Here is a 23,659-nt window from a genome sequence, read left to right as displayed (position 1 = left end):
TATCTAAATTTTGTAATAAAGAGGTTGCCATTGCTTTAAAATTCACCCAACATCTAATCAAAACTACTAACAACAGCGATCAATTATCAAAATTCATCGCTCCCTGGAAAATATAATTCCAAGCCCAGGGAATTACAGTTATTTAATTCTAATATGAAAAGACCATAAAATTTTGGAAAATTTCTTGCAAGGGAGAAATCTGAAGACAGTCGCTGGAGACGATAAATCAGGGAGTGTGGAGATGACACACCTCGGTCGACTAAACTAGACACCGACGGGCCCTACCATCTCCTTCAAGAAACCAATCGACGGTATTAGAGAGAATCCAGTGTAATATTTTATTACATTGCGAAAATTGTAATAATTTTCTATATGTGTATTAATATTCGGACCTATCCTATACATTGAATTCATTTGAATGAGATCAAATAAACTTGTTATTGTGAGTCAAAAATATGTGTGAAACCACATAGCAAAACTCTATATAGTTTCACACATAACGCGTATATGGAGAGAACTGGTGAACATCAATACAGAAGAAGACTACCTGGGGCAGACACGAACATTCTGAAAATGCCATTATTTTTGTTTATTTTTATACTTTTAAGCCCGGGGTGTCCCGTCTTTGTGCATTCAGATCAACTTTTTTTTTGTTGAACTGTGTTAGGGTGATGTGCTAGTATCCATCGTATTAAGCATTGATCAGTGAGAACTGCAATTTTCCCAGTATTGCACACTGAACCAACAAATATCATAGAAAATATTAAAAACCTCACATACCCTTGCGATAATTGAAATCCGATTCATTTCATGTGTATCCATTGATATTCATTGAAAGAACCCATAAATCTCATTATGATATTTCATACCATTCATTTACCAACACTGTGTATTGTATATGACATAAGTCATGTATGTCATACGATGAATGTTATCTGATTTTCCGATGTGAAAATTCAGTCTTATTATTTTCGTATTTGATTCGTACTTTCGTGATGGCGAATTTGGCTCTGTTGATTTCATTATGATGGATTTAAATCAGTTTAATTGTTAGTGTCATGATTTGAAACTGTGAAATAGTTAACAAATATAAGTAAGTAAAATATTCAAAACTAAAATTGAACGTAATTAAATTTTGGAATTTAAGTTACAGGAAACATCAAAAACTTTGGAACAAGCACGAAAGGGACAGAAAGTTCAGTACGACCAGAAGTATGGGATGCGATTTTTTAAGTTATCAATTATTGTGATTGGCTATGCAATGTAATTGATAATTAATTAAATAAATGGTGTTTTAATTATAATTATATTGTTGATTATATTGAAAAACTGAAATGAAATCGTCACAAACTTATTATACTATCATATAAAAACTATTGACAATATTGATATTTTTTATCTGAATAAAACATAACATTCATTGGCAACATACAATGGTTCATATCTTCAATTTTCATGAAATGTATGTGTTTTATCAGATGAATCTAATTAAATCGAAATCTCACAAGTTTATGTTATAAGTTGATGAGCTTTATGTGAAAAGCTCTATGGAAAAAAACTATATGTGTTTTCAGATAAATCGGACATGATTACTTGGTTCAGTGCAGTGAATGATGCTGATACGAACCGATGCCAAACAATTCTTTCTCAAAATGGCTTTAGCATTGTACAATAACATTTTGATAAATCTTGATCTCTTTTTGGAAATAATGCAAATAAAATGCATCTTTCCGTATTCTCAATCCGTCGTATCGTTTTCAACTCCGTCGCAATCAGTTTCCAGATTCGTCTCACAACTTACGGCTCACTTTGATGTATTGAGTGGTTAAAACACAATACATCAACGCTATAATAAAATGTTTTACTAGAAAATATAGATCTACGGGCATCTCCCTCCATTCCTTCAGCATGATGGAATATACTAATTTCCTTTAAAATTAATTGTTCCTCATCAAAATTCAGCCCAAACATATGAACACAAATTCATTTTGACCGTACAATTCTAGCATTTGCTCACAGTACAGCGAAAACAACACAATCAAAGGAACCGTATTTTTACGTCGAGCGTCGCGCACACATTGATACGCACAAACTTTTTTTTCTCAGTACGACGGATTGAACTTTGTTTACATTCTCAATTATACGCGGCGGTTGAGGAAATTTCGTAAAATTTGGGGATTTATTGAAGTTTTACGGTGTGTGATTGGAATGTAAACCTTCAGTGAAGAAGTACGAAGGTTTTCCATAGTGAAAATAAGTGCCCGGCGATGTAAGTCACACAGGGGGCGGGAAGAAACTTGTGTTGGAAAGTGGTGTGACTGATGTCGATCGCTAAGCATTTCTCTCAAATCGTATTCGTCCATGCGATTTCGGTGAAAAAGTGTAAAGTGGATAATTGAACTGAAGTTATTTATCGAAATACAGTAGTTTCATTGCATTTCTGGTGTACAGGTGGACAAATCATAAAAGCTTTCACAAAATTACATTTGGAAAATGAATCTTTGTTGCAGGTAAGTTGGAAAATCCGTCGTAGTGGAACATTTTAAGTTTGATACGACGAATAGTAGCTCTTACGACGAAGTAGAGCGAAACCCTATGGGTCGAAAAATTGAAACAATGGGTCGAAATATAGCACAAAAAAACAAAGCCATTTATCCCGAAAAATACAAAAAATATAATGCAATATCACCTGATAGACTCTATACATGAACAAATACAATGTTTTCTTATTCGATTGTAAAATTTGAATATTAGTTAAGGCATTTTTGCAGGATTTATAGGGGTTTTCATCTCATTTGCTGGTTTCATGGGTCGAATTATAGTGCTTTTACCCTAATATAAATAGCATGATCATGTTTGTGGCATGATCTTCATAACCACTGGTACAATGCAGCAATGCTTTTTCATAAGGGCTTATCTGCATACATCGATTTCTCTCCATCGTTGCTCTTTTTGCGTTATTGTAGAACACTCTTTTCGTAACATATTTTGTACTGTATGATGAAGAATCACTACATTTTGCTTTATTAACAAGAAATATTAGAGATTTATCTCATTTCAAGCGTGTGCTAGAATAAGGGCGTAAGTCGCACGATCGATTTCTCTTCATAGACCCTTCATCTTCTTCTTCTTGGAATTACGTCTTCTCTGGGACAAAGCTTAGTGTTCAATGAGAACTTCCACAGTTACTAACTGAGAGCTCTCTTTGCCAAAGTTGCCATTTTCGCATTTGTATATCGTGTGACAGGTATGATGATAATCTATGCCCAGGGAAGGGAAGGAAATTTCCATTACGAAAAGATTTTGGACCAACCGGGAACTGAATCCAGACACCTTCAGCATGGCTTTGTTTCGTAGCCGCGGCCTCTAACCACTCGGCTCGGGATTTTCGGAGGGCCCGATGGTCGTTTTCTGTATTGTTTTACCAGTTTTACTTCGACATTTTGTGAAGATTGACATAATTGGATGGAGTAAACTTTTTTTTCTTAGTCTCGTGACGGGCCAGTCCTAGTTTCCTAGACTTCATCCATTCCTCAACTATGGCAATAGAGTGCGCTGCTGTCAACTCTACTTCCTCCATCAATTCACCATCGGCCACTAGGGTAATATCGTCGGCGAAGCCAGCAATCTTAACACCCGTCGGAAGGGGCAGCCTCAGTACGTCATCGTACATCGCATTCCATAACAGAGGGACCAGGATTGAACCTTGAGGTACTCCCGCGGTGATTTGAGCGCTTTTCTGCCCCTCCTCTGTGTCATACAGTAGAATCCTACCATCAAAATAGCTTTCTAGAAGCTTACACAACTGCACCGGTACCTTGAGACGGTGAAGTGCGTGTGCGATTGCTTCCCAGCTTGCGCTGTTGAACGCATTCTTCACATCCAGAGTAACAACCGCGCAGTAACGGATGCCGCTCCTCTTATGCTCGATTGCCACCTCAGCTCTCTGAACGACCGACTGGATGGCGTCCAGAGTAGATTAACCTTTTCTGAATCCAAACTGGTTGTTGGACAGGCCGTCCGCACTCTCCGTATACGGTACTAGCCTGTTGAGAATCAACCTCTCCAATAATTTGCCCGTCGTATCTAGTAGACAGATAGATCTATACGCCGACGTGTCACCTGGTGGTTTCCCCGCCTTTGGTAGTAGCAACAATTTCTACGCTTCCATACATCCGGGAAGGTTCTTTGGTCAATGCAGTGTTGCATCGTGGTTCTGAACATGTCCGGATCCGCGTGCACTGCCGCCTTCAACCCTCTAATACCCAACCCCGCCTTTAGACGGGGTACACTTTGGAATTTTGTGTATTTTTTCGTAACTCGGAAATTAAAATGATTTTATTTGTGGCCTAAACCTTGACTCATAACACGCATATAAGAAAAGTTTTTTATGATTTTTGAAACTTTTTTGTATTAATGAAAATTGTTTGAAAAATTGTATTCTTATATAACCTACAAATGCCTGGGATTCATTTAACGTGTATTATAAAAAATCGTACCTTTTATATTTTTCTACGATCAACCTATCACAGAAGAAGAGCCTGATGGTATTGCAATGATTTCAAATCTGTTTTTCCGTTAGTTACACGGAAAATAAAAAATGTTCAGAAAAAAAAAATTAAAAAATTCATATTTTCAAAAGTATAGTAAAAACTCAAATTTTTATTACTGTCAAAAATCATTAATCAGAAGAGGCTTCAAGAAAAAATTGAAAAGGATAGGGATGTTCAAAAATAAAAATAATAAAAATCAAAAACCAAAATTCATAAATTTGCGAAAAAAAAAAAATAATTGCCCAAACCGTGTTTAGAATGATTTTAGATAACGAAAAATAATATTTAGATCGAAAACAAAAATTTGGGTATTAGAGGGTTAAGGCAACATTCGGGATACCATCGGGTCCCGGTGCCTTGTTTGACGCGAATGATTTCACGACTTCTGCTAGCTCTTCGCTCGTCACTCTCGCCACTTCTTCTCCTTCATCTGCCGCATACGGCGCTGGGGGCTATGGGCTTGTGGGATGATGCGGGAAGAGTACATCGATTATCGATCGCAGCAACTCGGGCGACTTCTCTTGGGGCGCTATGGCACCTTTGGTCTTAGCCATGGACTAGAATTGGCACTCTCGCATAGACTATCGAAGCATGCTCGTTTTCGACTCTTGATTTCCTTTTTGAGAGCCAACTTTGCCTCTCTGAATGCTGTATCGCGTTCTTCTCTTTGTGCTTCTGTGCGTGCGCGTAGCATTTTTCGTCTAGCCCGAAGGCAGATTGTTCGAAGATTTGCAATTGATTCGCACCACAGTACACCGGCAGCCTGTTTTCTCTAGGACTTTTCTCGGCATGGCAGCATCACACGCTCGTGATATCACAGCAACTAGCTCCTCACCGTTTAGGCCCAGAGTGTTCCGTTCGCGCCTTAGGGCTTCAGTGAATACTTCGCCGTCTAAGCGCGCTGTTTTCCATCGCGCCCGTTTGGTATTATACTATAGCGAATCGATTGATGATCGCTATGAGTATAACCGTCATCAACGCGCCAGTTCATGGTACCTAAAAGGTTAGGGCTACAAAAAGTCACGTCGATAATCGATTCTGCACCATTTCTGCGGAAGTACTCACTGTACCAACATTTGCCAGTTGTCGTTGATTTTTGCTATCGCAAAACCGTCATTTGAGCTAGAGACTACTTCTTGGATTGGGTATCGTCCTGTCATCCCTATAGCTGCTAGCTGTTGAGACCTATCCGCCACCCAGTTCCCGTTGTTGGCTGGTATGCGGTATGGGTCTGATAGTAACACCACGTCAGTCTTGGTTTCCGTTAAGTGTCCGTTGTCTGCTCTGTCGACACATAGTAGGCACTTAGCGATTGCCGGAGCTGATGCTGTTGTATATCCTCGTGAGCTAAGGCTCGAAACAGAATTTATATTGCTACTGAACCATTTTAAAGGATGACAAAGTTTTTAACAAATCTGTCAAAGCTGAATTGCATTCACAGTGTCGACTGGCCATTGCCAGCTTAACTATCACATGGCAAATATTCAGTCAGCTGACTCATTATAGTTTATGGAACTTCGTATCATTTGATATGCAACAGTTCAGTTTTTGCACAACTGCGATTCCAATTACTCGGATAATACTTGTACCGGGTACCCCCGTTGGTTTGACCACATTTAATCTGAACACTTTTTAATTTGTACCCCGCTAATTTGCACATCGTTCAGATTAAAAATGGTTCAAACGTCATTTAGCCCATGGAACAGAGTAAAGTGAAATGGAACGCTGTGGAACGGAACGCAGAATCAAAACAAAACAGAGAAAGAGGTAACCAGAAACACGTTTCTAGGGTGACTAGATGTTCAAATAAAAAATGAACCCCGGTGGTTTGCATGAGGTACCGTTCAAATTAGCGGGGGTGCACGGTAAAGTGAAACCGATTTCTCAGAAGGATGAATCTTTACCTACGACATTCTGTCATTTTTAACCTGTTGTGGTAAGGGCTATAGGCCAACCCATTGTGGTATGGAGCTAGCTATTTTCTTCCTTCTCTTTTGTTTTCAATCCCACCGGGTAGATTACGAAATAGATTGCGAACGTGCCTTTGAAGCCGGCCTGGTCTTCTGATACCCGATGGTCACTTCAAACATATTATCAATGGTTTCTGTCCCAGAATTAAACATTTGGTCCATCAATATTGATTGTATTCTGTAGTGTCTTCCAGTAAACAATACCTAAATAGAGAAGAAAAGTATAAACTAGACTTCATATCTGGTTGTTCTAGTGCTGACAAAGCTTTTGGGCCCATAGCTCATATGAAAAGCACGTTTCGATTGTAACACACAAATACCAATAAGTATTCCAAAGATTACTCCTTGCCTTCCCAAAGACCTTCGAAGAACTCTATAGCGAAACTTTAGAAGCTGTTCGTTTAACTAAGCATAAATTGTTCCTAATTTCTGTTTTACAGGTCCTTAAATTAACAATTCTACAATGTGGTCGCCTTCCATGTCGTTCAGCACTAAATTTCTATCAATGAGCATTCTCGTTCCACGAAGAAAATAAAATACATACCATCCAGACGAACGCGGCGTGGCTCCTTTTTTAGTTGAGAGTTCCGCGACAGCCTTGTGCGCCACAAAGACATGGGATTTTCTCGTCTTCCAGTGGGAACTTGTAGTCGTAGGTGATCTCCTCATTGATCCCGATCGCTTGCTTCGAATAGATGACGATCTTCTTTTCCGACTCGATTGTTATCACCTTGGCGTAGCAGTTGGGCTGAAAACGTGAATAGAGATCAAATTAAAGGCTATGCAACACTACAGATCAAGAGGATACTCACATTACAACTGTGATTGATAAACCGCGCCAGATTACCGCACTTGGTAGCATCAATGATGGTTTCCATATCAATGCGGAACAAATACGAACTACCAATGCCGATTGCTTCGTACTTGGTTTCCCGTAGATCGGCCACCGAAGGCCGCACCATCTGTCCCACGTACTCAATGACCATCTCGTCGGCTGCGATCGGTTCCATGGCAAACAGGCCCCAATCGTGGATAGCGGACTTGGCAAATTTGAGTTGTTTCTTTCGGAACTTCAACTGATTGAACTTGAGCAGTTCAGATTCCGTACTGGCGCCAAATGCCGTCAAAAGGCGTCGCTGGTTAGAGCGCGCTTCTCGGGAAAGGCCTTGCATTTTGGTGGCAGCTTTAGCGATTTCAATGTTGTTCAGGTGATTAGCAGCAGCCGTTCCCTTAAGGTGATGATATTTGTATTTCGCCTTTTCACGAGGATCGATCTTATAGAAGCCTTCTGTTCGTGCCGATCCCGTCGAGTGCTGCTTAATGTCCGACACAGATTCTTTGTCCTTTTTCCGCTTTTTGGCTGGCGGTGGGACAAAACTCCGTTCCGTAGTGCAGTGATCGACCCAATGTGTTGCGTTCAGAAGGTAACTGTTGGCGTCATCACTGAGTAACAGCTCGTAGCTCTGTTTGATGTACTGAATATCCTCAGCGTCGATTCCACGCGTCAGGAAATCATACAGGATGGCCATCTCGGAATGGATATCCCGCTGGTAATACTTGGCAACCGGTATGAAAGATTGCTGCTGTCCGAAGGGTACTAATGCTTGCGTAGCTGTGGCAGCAGTGGGAAGTGCAGTAGCCAACTGGGCAGCAGCTGCTTTGTCCTGCTTCTTCTTGTGTTTGGATTTGGGAGTGCTGGGATCTTTCTTGGGTCGTCCAACTGGTCTTGTGGCTGAGGGTGAAGGAGTAGGAAGGGGAGCCACTGCACTAGCATTGGGTGTCATTGTGATGGACGGAATCACATCTTGCTCTTGCATCGGAATGGATGCACCAGGTGTTCCGGGGATTGCACTGCCTATGATGTCGTCGTTGTTGGTATAGCCATGATCGTGGGCTAGCACATCAGATGAAGGGGCGTATTTGTTGGCAGATTTTGCGACCGGCGCGTATGAATCTGACTGTGGATGAGGTGAGGATGATGACGGAGATGCTGACGGGGGAAGCGAATAACAGTGATCGAGAGCCACTTGACTAGCTTGACTGGAACCGCCATCGGACGAGGCGGGGGAGGCCTTCGCTGCCCTTCGTGCAGCGTCTTCGTCAGCCGAGAAGAAGTCCTCCGATGAACTGAGGGGAGCTGTGCCACCAAGAGCCGTAACACGGGGTGGCAAAATCATGGTGGTAGGGGCGGTAGCAGGCGGCAGAATTGGAGGCAGTTCCACAGGAGCTGGAGGAATCTCTGGTGCGGGAACAACATGTGGTGGTACTCCGTTGGTATCTTTCGCCTTCTTTCCGCCCTTGGCCTTTGATTTGGCTGGCTTTTTCGCTGCTTTCTTGCCAGTTGCCGTTGGTGGTGGTGCAGAAACAGCACTTGAAAGCGGGTCTTTACACATGTCCAGTATTCCGGCACCAGGCGTCGGAGGCGGTTGCGTAGTAAGTGGAGTAATGGGATCACCAGGACTTGGAGCCTTGTCCAATAATGTAACTGATGCGTTTTTCTTATTGTTGCGGGCTCCTTTGGCGGGAGATTTGGTTGTTGGAGCAGGAGGTGGGGCTTCGGCTGCGGCCTTGGCTGCTTCTTCTTGCTCCAACGCCAATCGGGCCTGCTCTTCTTGGAACTCACGCTCAATTTGCTCCAGATATTCTGCCTTCCGTCTTTGTTTCTCCTGATACTCACGTTCCTCCTCAGAATCGCTGTAAATTCGATCGAGTTCGTAGAGAGACTTTTTGGGAGATTCTCGGCCAGGTGTTCTCGGTGGTTGCTGCGTAGGAGGACTTTCATCTACGTCAGGTGACAGATCTTCGTGTAGTTGATCCAATGGCAGCATCGACACAGCAGGTTCCAGTTGAGTGGTAGGAGGAGGAGGAGGTGTAGTTCCACGATCTTTCGACCCAACAGGAATGAATCCTTCTGGACTTCTACTTCGGGCCTTTTCGGTAGACACGGGAGGAAGAATTTCTTTGCGGGGCGGTTTGCTTGGTTCGTCTGAATCGGAATCCGAGTATATTTTGGCTTTATTGCGTGATCCGGCACTGCTGGATGGAAGCGAGAATTTACTACTCGGGTGGTCCAGATCGTCGTCAGTGTCGGAATCGGAGTATATTCGCTTGTCACGTTTATCACGTAACGACGTTGGTGTCTGTTTCCGACTTGTGTAGGACATTTCCACATCGGTGAGCGAGGCGGATTCGCTGCTGTCCTCGGATTCACTAGCACTGCTTTCTTCTTCGCTGGATGATGTGAAGAACGACGATACACTGGGTTTTCGTTTCTCCGTGCGGGATACTGCGGAGGCGGAAGACGTCCTGGAAACGGGAACAGCAGTTGCAGAAGATCCCGAAGGAGGTGGAGTTTTGGCTTTCGTTTGTGACGAGTTCGGTTGGAAATCTGTTTCTTTTTCCGAGTCGGAACCATGCACCATATCCTCCTGATCGCTGCGCCGTGAATCTTCATCCTGGGGAACTGGACTAGGTTGCTTTCGTATCCTCCTGAAACTGGGCATCTTCGGGATGGTGGCTCTCAGACCTAATCCGATGTAGCTACTATTGCTGTCCAGATTATCGTAGTTTTGATTCAGGAGTTGATTGATGTCCGGCGCTTTATCAACCTTGGCCACGGCTAGCGGCGTTATGTCGTTCAGTATGTCCTTGTTTTTGCCTTTGCTTTTGAGTTCCTCCTCATCCCACCACGCTTCATATTTTTTGTACGCGGTATTCTCAATCATCTTCTTGTTGAAATCCTTCTTCAGGATTTGTTTCAGCTCTGCAGTGACACGTTCAATGACGGCTGCAATCGCATCTTCGTAACGATCACGTTTCTTACGCTCCCGTTGCCGTTCTCGTTCCGAACCGGAATATGAGCGATAGCGATCGTCATTATAGGTGTCTTTCTTGTTTGGAGAGAATCCATACGATTGCGTTGACGGTACTTGGTATGGATATGCTGCTCCGGTGAAGCCCGCCATGTAAGGATGCATGTAGCTGTTTTGGTAGTAGCCTGATTGGTATTGCTGGTAGGAAGCTTGAGAGTATGTTTGGGAGTAATAGTAGGAGGGATCGGTACCAGGTGGAGCGGGAGGATATCCCATTCCAGGTCCGATGCCGGGAGGATATACGTAAGCAAATGAATCTGTGGGTTCTGGGGGAGGCGGAGCATCTGGGACTGGATCTGCTGGAAGTGGCGGAGCTTTGGAATCGTCGTTTTTGCCGTCCGTGGATGACAGACTGGACAGCGACATTTGATCGTTATCACGTTTGATAATATCTTCCATGTACGGTTTGGCCGGTGCTGGAGGTGGACTTTCCTTTGCAAGAATATCGTCCTCACTGGATGAGATATCACTGGCCATTTCCTCTTTCGGAGGCTCCAACTTGATTTCCTTTTTGACTTGAACTTCCTCGGTTGCTGGGCATGGAAGCTCCTCTTCTTTAACTTCTTGTTTAATTGGAACGTCCTGACTTTCGTCACCCGTTTCGCCTTCTTCCTTCTTCTCTTCCTCTTCGGCGTCGCTGAGCTGAAGAAAAGGAGCGCCTCCAAAGGTTTTATCCTTGAACATTAACGCTATTCTCGTGTCCAAATCAAGTGCAGATCCACTGTTGTCGTCCTCCGCAGCGGGTTCAGTTTTAGGTTCCGGAGGACCAGGAGGCGTCGAAGGTGGTTTTGGAGCAGTCTCCGATGATTCTTCAAGGTCCCACATATCTGAATCGTCCAAGACCGATTGCCCACCCAGGTTGGATTTTCCACTAAAATTAGGTTTTGCAGTTGGAGGAGGCGGTGGAGCCTTTGGTTTTTCTTCAGGAGGTGGAGGAGGAGCCCACGAGCTTGAGGACGCTGCATAGCTGCTGGCTCCAGCTATTGCGGAAGGTGGTGGAGGGTAGCCATAGGTTCCGTAATCAGAAGCGCCGTAGCCATAGCTGTAGTCGTACTGAGAATATCGACTGCTGCCATAGCTCATATCACTGGAGTAGCTTCCTGATTCACCATACCAGCCATAGGCTCCACTTTTGCTTCTTCGGCGGTCTCGATCTCTTCCGTAACGATCACGTTCTCTGCTGTCCCACTCTCGATCTCTGTCACGAGTTCTGTCTCTATCCCATTCACGATCGCGGTCTCGATCTCGGTCCCGGTCACGATCGCGATCACGTTCACGATCCCTGTCTCGTTCCCTTTCCCGATCTCGATCTCTGCCACGATCATAATCACGATCGCGATCACGATCACGTTCGCGGTCTCGTCTGTCGTCCTTAAAGTATGGCTTATCTCTATCCTTACGATCGTAGTACTTATCTCTGGATTTATCTCTACTTCTACTGTCTTCCTCTCGAGTGCTTTCGTATTGAGATCCACTTTTACTCGCCGAGGAATATTTGTCTTTCCCGTAGGAAAACGAGTCCCGACTGTTACCAGCACTTCCGGAATATTCATCCACATCCCACATATCACTGTCGTTTGTTAACGCATTTGAAGGCTTGGAAGAAGGTATAGGCGGTGCAATTGGTGGCGCCTTTTTGGGTGCGACTGTTACTGCAGAACCATCGCAATCCCAATTGTCGTCGTCATTCAACAATTCCGTGCCTGAACTGTTGCGGCCACCGTAATGGGATGAAGATGATGAAGCTGGCGGCATCGGAGGCGGATGTGGTTTTGCAGGTATCATAGGGGCTGCCTTGTGTACCGGCACTGGTGGAAGTGGAGGAGGAGGAGCGGGCTTTTTCTTCTCAGATGATTTGTCCTCTATTAGACGTTTACACTCTTCTCCAAAGGGATCCTTGAAAACGTTCAGAACCTTACCCATGACCGAAGTTCCGTTCAATCGCTCTACACAAATACGTGCAGAACGGACGTTCTCAAAGACGATTCTCGCAATACCGAGATGTTTGTTCGTTATTGGGTGGTAGTAGATGTAGAGCTCTGTATAGGTACCACATTTGGCCAGTAGATCCGACAGGAACGGCTTGTCAATGTTGTCGTTCAGGTTGGTGATGGTGATCTCTATTGCCGGAGGTTCCCCGATGTAGTGTTCGTCAATTTTGAACCTGCCAATGGATAAAGTGCGTTAGTCAAGTCCAGAAACCAACGACAGGACTAACTAGGAATCAGAATACAGCATGAAACCGATTTTACTATTTCAAACACATATAGCATAGCAAAAATCAACGGCGTGTTATATTGCAGTTGTTACGCGCCTCAAGGTGGTCGATTGAGGAATTTCCCCACATGGTCGACAGGATGATAGCCGAACTAGCTAATTGGCAGCCAGTAGTGATAGCTGGCGACTTTAATGCATGGGCAGTGGAGTGGGGTAGCCGCTGCACCAATCAAAGAGGCCAGCTATTGTTGGAATCCCTGGCCACATTAAATGTAGAGCTGGCAAATGTGGATACAGTGAGTACCTTCCGCAGAAATGGTGCAGAATCAATTATCGACGTGACGTTTTGTAGTCCTAACCTTTTTTTTCATGAACTGGCGCGTTAATGACGGTTATACTCATAGCGATCATCAATCGATTCGCTATAGTATAATACCACGATGCAACGCTGCATTGATCAAGAAATCTTCCCGGATGTATGGAAGCGACAGAAATTGGTGCTACTACCAAAGGCGGGGAAACCACCAGGTGATATGTCTATTAGATACGGCAAGTTATTGGAGAGGTTGATTCTCAACAGGCTAGTACCGTGTACGGAGAGTGCGGACGGCCTGTCCAACAACCAGTTTGGATTCAGGAAAGGAAAATCTACTCTGGACGCCATCCAGTCGATCGTTCAAACAGCTGAGGTGGCAACCGAGCATAAAAGAAGCGGCATCCGTTACTGTGCGGTTGTCACTCTGGATGTGAAGAATACGTTTAACAGCGCAAGCTGGGAAGCAATAGCACACGCGCTTCACCGCCTCAAGGTACCGGTGCAGTTGTGTAAGCTTCTAGAAAGCTATTTTGATGGTAGGATTCTACTGTATGACACAGAGAAGCGTTCAAATTACCGCGGGAGTACCTCAAGGTTCAATCCTGAGCCCGCTGTTACAGAATGCGATGTACGGTGACATACTGAGGCTGCCCCTTCCGACGGGTGTTAAGATTGGTGGCTTCGCCGACGATAGCACCCTAGTGGTCTAGGGTGAATCGATGGAGGAAGTAGAGTTGACAGCAACGCACTCTATTTCCATAGTTGAGGAATAGATGAAGTCTAGGAAACTAGGACTGGCCCGTCACAAGACCCGTCAACAACCGCAAGTCCGAGCAATGGGCGCTTATCTCGGTAGGTGATTGCATCATAGAGTCCAAGCGATCCCTTAGGCATCGGCTATAGCGGCGCTTTCGAGGATGATGCCTAACAACTCTGCAGTGATTGCCAGCAAACGCAAGCTACTGGCAAGCGTGGCGCTATCCATACTAAGATATGGAGGACCAATCTGGTCAAAAGCGCTTAGAACGAGAAGAAACCTAAAGCGGTTGGAAAGCAAGTACAGGATAATGTGCTTAAGAGTAGCAAGTGCAAACCGTACGGTATCTAAAGAAGCTGTGTGCATCATAGCCGGGATGACGCCCATCGGGCTCATCATCAAGGTATATGTTCAATGCTTCAACCAAAGGGGTACCAGAGGAGTCCGCGACACGTGTAAAGAGGAAACGTTCAGAAGCTGGCAGCAGGAATGGGATAACTCCACTAAAGGTAGATGAACCCATTGGCTAATACCAAATGTGCCAGATTTATATAGTAGAAACCATGAGGAAGTGAACTTCCACCTGACGCAGTTTCTGTCAGGACATGGTTGCTATAGATAGTACCTGCATAGGTTCGGGCACTCAGAATCTCTTGCGTGCCATAAGTGTGCTGGTGTGGAGGAAACAGCGGAGCATGTCGTGTTCGATTGTCCATGTTTCAATGTTGTGAGAGGTCGCATGCTCGCTACATGCGTAGGGGACACGTTTCCCGACAATATTGTAGAGAGAATGTGTGCGGATGCCGAGTGCTGGAATGCAGTAACTACGGCTGTCACTCACATTATGTTAGAATTGCAGCGCCTACGGCGCGCTGACCAGCAGTTGGCTGCAGAGGATTAGCCCTGCCGAGGCTGGTCCCTTGTAACATTGTTTAAGTCGGCTAGGAGAAGCAGTTTGCTTAGGCTACTTCTGCTACACGTGTTGTGCTATATGCACAGGCCCCTCCCCGAAGAAGACTGGGTAATGTCGATGCACTGTTCACCACTTGTGCAATTCTAAAAGAATTGCTCAAGCACAGTGCATAGTCTGGTTTTAGCGGGTCGTCGTTGGTGCGTCATCCCCGCATTCCCTGAGTTACCGTCTCAGGGAATCTGTTTGCAGATTTCCCCCTTGTAAAAAAGGGAATTTGAGCTTGAATAAATCCAAATGGTAATCATTGTACCAGGTATCAGAAGTTCCCCACCAGTTGTGATATTTGTGCCATCGCCATGTTTAAGCCTATTTCATTATCTCCCCGATGGGAGAGGAAAGGAATTTTGTCCCAATTTACCAAAAGTGGAAACAACGAAGCGTGTGTAGATCTACGATTCACTGGATTTTTCTCCAGTAGATTCAGTACCCATAAACGATAAGAGCAAGAAAGTGCTTTTTGTTTAAAATGTATGTGTAGTGGCGCAACGTTGAAAAGGGCCTCGAGCGCTGCTGTGGGAGTTGTAGCGAACGCACCAGACATCGCCATCAAGCACATCCTTTGGAGATGGCCCAACTTTTTTTGGGTTGTTCTCACTTCGCCGTTTTGCTACCACACAAGACATCCATATGCCAGTATTGATCGGACAACTATTGTGTAAATCTATTTGATATACTCGGGTTTGAGGTCCCAAGTTTTACCGAAGGCCAAGCAAGCTTTTTTTTGACTCGGAAATCAGTGTGAGGTGTCCAGGAAAGTTGAAGCCTAAAACGACTCCCACGTACATTACCTGATCAATCCCATTAATCTCAGAGCTAAAAAGGGGTAAATGTCGAATTCCATCCCGGTTTCATCTCTCCGTAGATGTTTTATTTGAGTTAACCGAAAGCCCATATTGGCGGCACAAACTCTCGTCTACCGAAAGAGCACTTATCATCAGGTCGAATAGGGTGCTTTACGGATGTGATGATCGATAATGCGTTCCAGACATTTCAGAAGAAAAGAGGTCAGTCTGATTGGTCTAAAACTCTTCGCTTCTTCATACGACACACGTCCTTCTTTTGGGATAAACTTCACAGTAATATCACGCCAGGATCTGGGAATATACCCGGTAGCAAAACTGCTTACAAGTAACTTTTTCAAAACATGTTTGATAAACTCAAATCCCTTCTGGAGCAGAACAGGATAAATCCCATCTGCACCTGGAGATTTGAAAGGAGCGAAACTATGATGTGCCCATAGAGGTCTCCAAGCAAACTGCCACGAATACCAACCCACAATCAATCTTACACAAGTCGATTTCCTCAGAATGAAAACGTATCGATGTTTGTTTGACGTCATTGAACTTTCGGTCAACGTCAGTCCAATAAGGAATTGGTTGTTTTGCAGCAATTCTGTTTATATTTGTATTCTCACAGCAAACAAAAGCAATGTTGTGACAGTTCTCACAGCAAACAAAGAAAATTTTGTCAACATTGCACTACTACGCAGGGAACTGGATTGGTCTATTGAATTGATTCAGTAGTTACGATACTGCTTGCCGAAGCCAGAGACTCATAGCTACATGAAAAGACATTTACAGTGCTGTTCTGAATAATAGCAGCGCATGTCGATTTTCATACAAAATACTCAACTTTGACATGCTGTAGTTTTGTTCCCTTTCAAGCAATCGAGTTGAAATTTTCTCCACAGAACTACAAATATGCCCAATTTTGTAAACACAAAATTTCAAAATTTTCTAAGCCCCTGCCGAAAAGTGAGATACTAGGTGAAATTGTTCGAAAAAATAGCAGTTTTAAAAATTTGAATTTCTGCTTGACATTATAGTTTTAAATTGTATATCACTTACCATTGGAACAATCTCCTCCTACTTATCAAACCTACACCTATACCGAAAATGTTTAAAATATTTGTAGAAGAAAAATTTTAATATGAAAAACTGCTATTTTTTTGAAAAATTTCACCTAGTGTCTCACTTTTCGGCAGGGACTCAGAAAAAACAGTAGTTTGTAGTTACAAAATTGATCATATTTGTAGTTTTGTGGAGAAAATTCAGCTCGATTGCTTGAAAGGGAACAAAACTACAGCATGTCAAAGTTGAGCATTTTGTATGAAAATCGACATGCGCTGCTATTATTCAGAACAGCACTGTAGTTCATCCGTAGATGCTATGTCCACACATCCGGGGAAGTTTGTATTGGAAAATATTCTAAAACTTCTTCATCAGAAAAAGTAAAGTCGTAATTAAGTAGGCGAATTTCGTTCACTTGGAAATCCTTGGCAACCGATTCAATATAGTGTTTCCAGTTTGTTGATCGGAGATTCCTAAAACGCAGTCTGCGAAGTTACATTTGAATGTTCAACGATGATCTGATAATGATTCCTTATATGATCATGTACCGTGATGCTACCATATTTCGTGCACGCTCTTAATTTCGCTCACTGCCATTTTATCCATATATTTTGATACACATTTGACTATATAATTGCATGTTTTGTAACTATAATTGAAGCAGAATTATTCAAAACACTAGCCAATAAAAGTTTCTTTCGCAAAACTTGTTTAAAATAGCTGTGAGCGAAATTAGGAGCGCGCGTGAAATATGCGTACTTCATGGTACGTATATGGCAATTCGTCAACTCGTGACTGATTCTGTTCGAGCAGAGCGTTATGTCTATAACTTCTCCTCCAGTAAATACCATGAAGGTTGGGTGATTGCCAATATTAAATAGTCCAAGATCTGTACTACTTAAGTATTCCAACAGACTGGAGTCTTTCAAATTAATATCTGAGCTGCCCAGATAATTTGATGGGCATTAGCATCACTGCCTACAATTACCGAAAGGCCTTTTGCCACGAGGGTACGACAACCTGTTTAAAATCATCTGTTGGGGATGGTGGTCAGGGTTCTGAATTTTCGTATCAATGATGCGAAATCTACGATTTTTCGCACGTAAGGAGAATGCTTTTTTTCGTTTCCTCGCGTGAACATCTTTTATCGCTCACACTAATTTTCCCTGGAGCTACGATGGCGGATAACCGAAAATCACTCCACTCTGGGGATAATTTATTAGTCACTCCATCATATTTTCGCTCACCAACTGCTCCCGATAACTATGTGGATAAACAAAAACTACTGCCGGCGACGGGATTCGCACATTGCTAAAAACAACCGCGATGCGTGCACGCTAACCATGCTACCACACCAACTTGACGAAAGGAGTGGTTAAATTGGTGCATAAAAGCAACTGCTGCTTGTGGCGATGGATACAGGAAAAGTTCTCCATGGATCGGGGAAAGAGAAAACAAACTTCTCACAGCTGCGGAAATGTGCAATCATCTATTTTCGCTTTGTTTTGTGGACGGATAAAATCGCAAGGCAGCTAATCGCTGAAAATTGCTGTGAGGGATAAATCCATTATCGTGAGAGTGAGTGAGAATTCGGAAGCCTGGTTGAGCACCATATACAACTTTGATAGTTAACTCAGAAATGAATGTAGCGCGAATGTGTTATTAACGAGTACACATGCACAAGGCAAGGCACGCAAGTTTGCCATTTAATGTTTGTTGAAAGTAGCAAAAACTGGGTCCAAAAGGTTACAAAACTGCTGTTCTTTTGCGCTGAAGACTGATCTGAGCTATACTAATTGTTGTATCTAGTAGACAGAGGTCTATACGCAGACGTGTCACCTGGTGTGGTTTCCACGCCTTTGATAATACCTAGGCCTTACCTATGCCTCACAAAATCGTGTCCATACTGTAATCTAACGCCAACATGTACAATAGTGAGAAACAGCCAGCATAATCAATTACCTCGGTACAATCATGACGAATGGTTCGATGCGCGATCGCAGTCGGGCCAGCGGATTCCGCGGATCTCGTGGAATGACCGGCGGGTACGTCGGATCCCCGGGAACTATACCATCATAGCGGTATATCTTCGGTACGCCACCCTTGTGGATCAATGGATCCACGATCAGTTTGTAATTTCTGGGGGCCTTGTGCTGACTGTGAGAACTGGACGTTCCGCCGCCGCCTCCTCCTCCTCCTCCTCCTCCTCCGCCGGAAGATGACGACGACGACGAGCTGGTTGACTTCCCATCGTATGTTCCGTTCATGGCTGAAAGTAAACAGTTGTAAGAAACGTTACCAAAATTGAAAATTTCATGTTATAAAAGTGAATTTGATATGCTGTTTTAATGTGTAATTTACTTAATTCATTTAACGATAGCCTGTTAGTTATCAAATTTTGGATCAGGTCAAGGAAGAGTGAACAGGAAATTTTAAAAGGAAATCATCTTTGCCAGTAACAATATAAGAACTGTAGTCGCATTAACCTAATAGAAGCCGTTTTAAACGCTGCAAGTTTCTAAAGGCTGAGGACAGATAGTTTCAACGGTTCAGTACATCGTACCTTCGTGCTGTGCGTACACAAATTCTCTAGGCTCTTGGAAATTTTTAAAAACTACCTAAAACAATAAAACAGTACTTTTCAGTGCTAAAATAAAATACGGTACTTTTCAGTGCTACTAAAACAGTACTTTTCAGAACTATTTTTTTCTACTATTGATCCCTTTACGATCCTTGTTTGGACCCGTGCCTTCGATTTTTCGTTGGACCCGTTAGCGAAAGCTAGCAGTGGTAATCCTTCTGGGAAAAAAAACCTCTCGAATCTCTCAAAGAATTTTATTTTATGAGTGCTTTTCAGAATATTTCTCAATTCGATACCCTGATAGCCCTACATGTTTTTCCTCTTCTAGAAACCCATCTACGATTGATTTGGTCTTAACCGACTTGTAGTCGGTTCTTTGTAGTCAATGCTAATTTTTATTATGTAGTCAATGCTAATTTTTATTATGATCATGTCCCTGTTACATTTCAAATATCCCATGAAGCGATTTTCAATCCTATCAGCTCAACTTTCAATTATTTTCGAACCGACTGGAATTTATATGAAACATATATTGACTCTAATCTTGATGTTAACATTTCTTTACAAACAAAACTTGATATTGACAATGCTCTTGAAACATTAAAAAATTCCATTGTTGAAGCCAGGAGCATTGCAATTTTAAAATGTGATGTAAAATTCGAATCTGTGATTATAGACGATGATCTAAAACTCTTAATCCGTCTTAAAAACGTGAGGAGAAGGCACTCGCGATCCTGCTATGAAAATTATATGGCAGAATTTGCAGAAAGAAATCAAGAAACGTTTCTCACAATTAGGAAACAAAAATTTTGAAAATAAATTTTCTCAACTGGACCCTGGCTCTAAGCCCTTCAGGAAATTATCTAAAATTTTGAAAAAAAACCTCAGAAGTCAATACCGGCATTGAAAGAGGAAAACCAATTATTACTAACTAATCGCGAAAAAGCTCAAAAACTTGCTATGCAGTTTGAAAGCGCGCATAATTTTCATTTAGGATTTACTAGTCCAATAGAAAATCAAGTTACTCGGGACTTCGAAAATATTCTCAATCAAGAGAACGTTTTCGTAAATTCCTGGGGGACTGATTTGGAAGAAGTGAGAACTATTATTAAAAAAATCAAAAATATGAAAGCTCCTGGCGATGATGGAATTTTCTACATCCTCATCAAGAGACTTCCAGAGAGTAGCTTACCATTCTTTGTTGATATATTTAACAAATGTTTTCAGTTAGCATATTTTCCGGACAAATAAAAAAAAAAGCTAAGGTCGTACCAATTTTGAAACCAGACAAAAATCCTATCGTCCAATCAGTTTACTTTCCTCCATCAGTTCTTCTTCTTTCTGGCGTTACGTCCCCACTGGGACAGAGCCTGCTTCTCAGCTTAGTGTTCTAATGAGCACTTCCACAGTTATTAACTGAGAGCTTACTATGCCAATGACCATTTTTGCATGTGTATATCGTGTGGCAGGTACGAAGATACTCTATGCCCTGGGAAGTCGAGAAAATTTCCAACCCGAAAAGATGCTCGACCGGTGGGATTCGAGCCCACGACCCTCAGCTTGGTCTTGCTGAATAGCTGCGCGTTTACCGCTATGGCTATTTGGGCCCCCTCCATCAGTAAACTTTTTGAAATAATCATTTTGAACAGAATGATGGTCCACATGAATGAAAATTCATTTTTTGCCAATGAACAGTTTGGATTCCGTCATGGACATTCGACCACTCATCAACTTTTACGTGTAACAAATTTGACTCGTTCCAACAAATCTAAAGGTTATTCTACTGGTCTTTCTTTTCTAGACATAGATAAAAGCAATCGACCGTGTTTGTCATGAAGGCTTGATTGCAAAATTAACAAAACTTTCATTTTCCAACATACATTGTTAGAATAATCTAAAATTATCTGTCAAATCGTACACTTTAGGTTAATTATCATAACTCCAGATCTGAAAGACTTGTTGTAAAAGCTGGTGTTCCTCAAGGCAGCAGTTTGGGACAAATATACAATATTTTCACATCTGACTTTCCTGAGTTACATCAGGGATGTCAAAAAAATTTGTTTGCGGATGACACAGGCCTCGCCACCAAGGACGAGCCTGCGTGTTATCTGTAGTAGATTACAAAAAAGTTTGGATATTTTTTCTTCATATTTCCAAGAATGGAAGATTCCTCCCAATCCTGCTAAAACTCAACTAATATTCCCACATAAACCAAAAGCTGTCTTTATTCCCTTATTAATAGAAAATCAAAACTTTGTCTTAAGAACAAATTTTTGAACTTCAAACAAATTTTCAGACCAGTCATGTTGTATGCAGTACCAATATGGACTAGCTGTTGTAATACCAGGAAGAAAGCTCTGCAGAAGATTCAAAATAAAATTTTGAAAATGATTTTGAAGCTTCTTTCCTGGTACTAATGAGTTACATAGAATATCCAATGTTGAAACTGTATATTTATTAATTTTAATATAAAAATAAGACAAACTCAATCAAGTTTACGTATTTCGGTCCCACACGGTATTGGGCTTTGTGGCCGTGCGGTTAGCATTTAGCCGCATTGAGACAAGCAGTGTGGGTTCGATTCCCGCTGCAGTCCGGAAAACTTTTCGTCAGGAATGTATTTCGACTCTACCACTGGGCGTTGCATGCTAGTCCGTTGTATAGTGAGGTGCTTCCTTTAAAGAGCAAATCGTCCACTGGAAGCATTAACGTGTCGGTGTATTTAATCTGCTTACTTAAGAAATGTACTATTTTCCGTACTTTTTATAAGGTTTGCTCTTATCCTATAAAATACATCGTAACAACAATGGAAATAACAACATAACAGTAACAATTAGCAACATATACTCATGAGCGACATATAGCTGAAACTTGGAACTGTACTTGCCTGCACCAGCTTGACAATCTTAATTTTCTGCTTTCTTGTCCAAACGTGTGTTATGCTTAATAAATAAAAATCACTAAAAAATGCAGGTCTTCTCAAGTAGTGTTTTGATAGCGACACTCAAGAGTTTATATAAAATTGATCGGAATAAGTGTTGTATTTGATTGTGTGGAACCTTAAACGAAATTTGGAAGAATATATGAAGATTTCATTTGAAAAATTACTCGAGATATATGAGAGAAAGAGCTGCAAAAGATTCGTAGACGAAGTTTTATAAAAAAAATCATAGGAAAAAAACAATCTAAAGGGACTTTTCTTAAGGAGTTTTCTAGCGATTCCTGAGACAAATCGTTGAGATTTCGTGAATATATCCACATGAATATATCTGAGAGAAGCATTGTAAAACTCAAATTTGAAGATTTTTTTGTAAGAACTGCAGTAGACATCTTCAGAAGATCTGCTTAATTAACTACTGGAGAATTCGGTAGACGAATTAGTGGAGCAAATCCTGGAAAATCAGGGATACTTTTCAGAGCAATTCCTGTGGAAATTACTAGGGGTAGTTGAATTGAATTCCCAGGAGCAAATACTGAATCAATGCATTTATTTCTTAAACAATCTCTTTAGAGACTTTTATTGAAATAGTGAACAAGTCTCTAAAACCATCTTGCCCTGCAATTGTACGTTTGAGTCGGCGTTTGTTGCAGCATTGCAGAAAGACTGAAAAGAGCTGCTAGTTCAGGCCATCAATTTAATCACAATTTGTGTTTCTGCTGTATAATTTCCTACAGGAAAATAGGCTTGCATCAGCAAATTCACTTCCGACCATCTCAAATCTCAAACATAAACATTGATTCTTCACTCTTCTTGTAAACGCAATCCTAACCTAGAAAGCCTCCTTTTATCCATTTTGACAAGTTCGCAGTATGTCAAAATATCAACCCCCTGCCCTTAATCACAAAAACAGTATTTATTGCGAGAAAAAAACATGAATCTTTTTCGCATACAATTTTATCCCATCTACCCACCAAAATATTACCTTAAAATGTTCAACTCCGTCCGTGGCTTCGCTTGAAACTCGAAAATCTTCCAAACATAGCAGATCCAGCTCAGAAATTGCGATCCCGTTTCAGACGGCAAACATCGCTAGATTCGTAGATGACCCGAAAAAGAATTGGATTTCTTCGCTCGGATTCCGTCCGAAAGCGCCGTACTCCACCGTTTTCCGTTGCTGGCGGTGCTCGAGGATGAGTTCCCGATACTATTGAACGCCACGGGAACACTTTTGATGGGTAATTTCGCGAAAAACTGAAAACTTGTAAACTGGAAGGAAAAACCTCGTCTCGCAGTTTTCTTATGAATATGACATCGAAACGGTGAGTTGTTGGTGTTGGTGACATCGTGTCTCTGTGTAGCAACGCGCGACTTTGCTTCTTCTTCCTGCTTTTGTTGACAAACGTCAACGATGATGATGATGATTGTAATGACAGCTTTCAATGATTGATTATTTTATTTTCAGTGGGTTGCACACGCAAAAAAAAAAATGCATTGTCACGATAGTCACTCAGCACCGTTTGTATCGCTGTCACGGTTGTTTGTGAATACCCTTTAAAGCCTAGGGTTTATAGGAAAATATAATGCGCCACCGTCATAGAGGTCGTTGGGGAAGAACGAGTGAAATGTCAC

At 42.2% G+C, this 23,659-nt stretch overlaps 1 protein-coding gene across 1 annotated transcript; it reads right to left on the bottom strand.

Annotated features, from left to right (window-relative positions):
• Nucleotides 1-6,919: 6,919 nt before the first annotated feature.
• On the bottom strand, nucleotides 6,920-23,352 carry LOC5573880 (histone-lysine N-methyltransferase SETD1). The gene is made up of 4 exons (XM_021854564.1): nucleotides 23,013-23,352; nucleotides 18,471-18,777; nucleotides 7,336-12,559; nucleotides 6,920-7,271 (listed from the first exon to the last, which is right to left on the bottom strand). The coding sequence occupies exons 2-4, from the start codon at nucleotides 18,773-18,775 to the stop codon at nucleotides 7,098-7,100; spliced, it is 5,703 nt and encodes a 1,900-aa protein (XP_021710256.1). The 5' UTR covers nucleotides 18,776-18,777; nucleotides 23,013-23,352; the 3' UTR covers nucleotides 6,920-7,097.
• Nucleotides 23,353-23,659: the final 307 nt, after the last annotated feature.

Source organism: Aedes aegypti, chromosome 3 (assembly GCF_002204515.2).
Source record: "Aedes aegypti strain LVP_AGWG chromosome 3, AaegL5.0 Primary Assembly, whole genome shotgun sequence".
NCBI lineage: Eukaryota > Metazoa > Arthropoda > Insecta > Diptera > Culicidae > Aedes > Aedes aegypti.
Note: the sequence above shows the minus strand (reverse complement) of the source record. Positions and strands in the feature narration are given on the sequence as shown.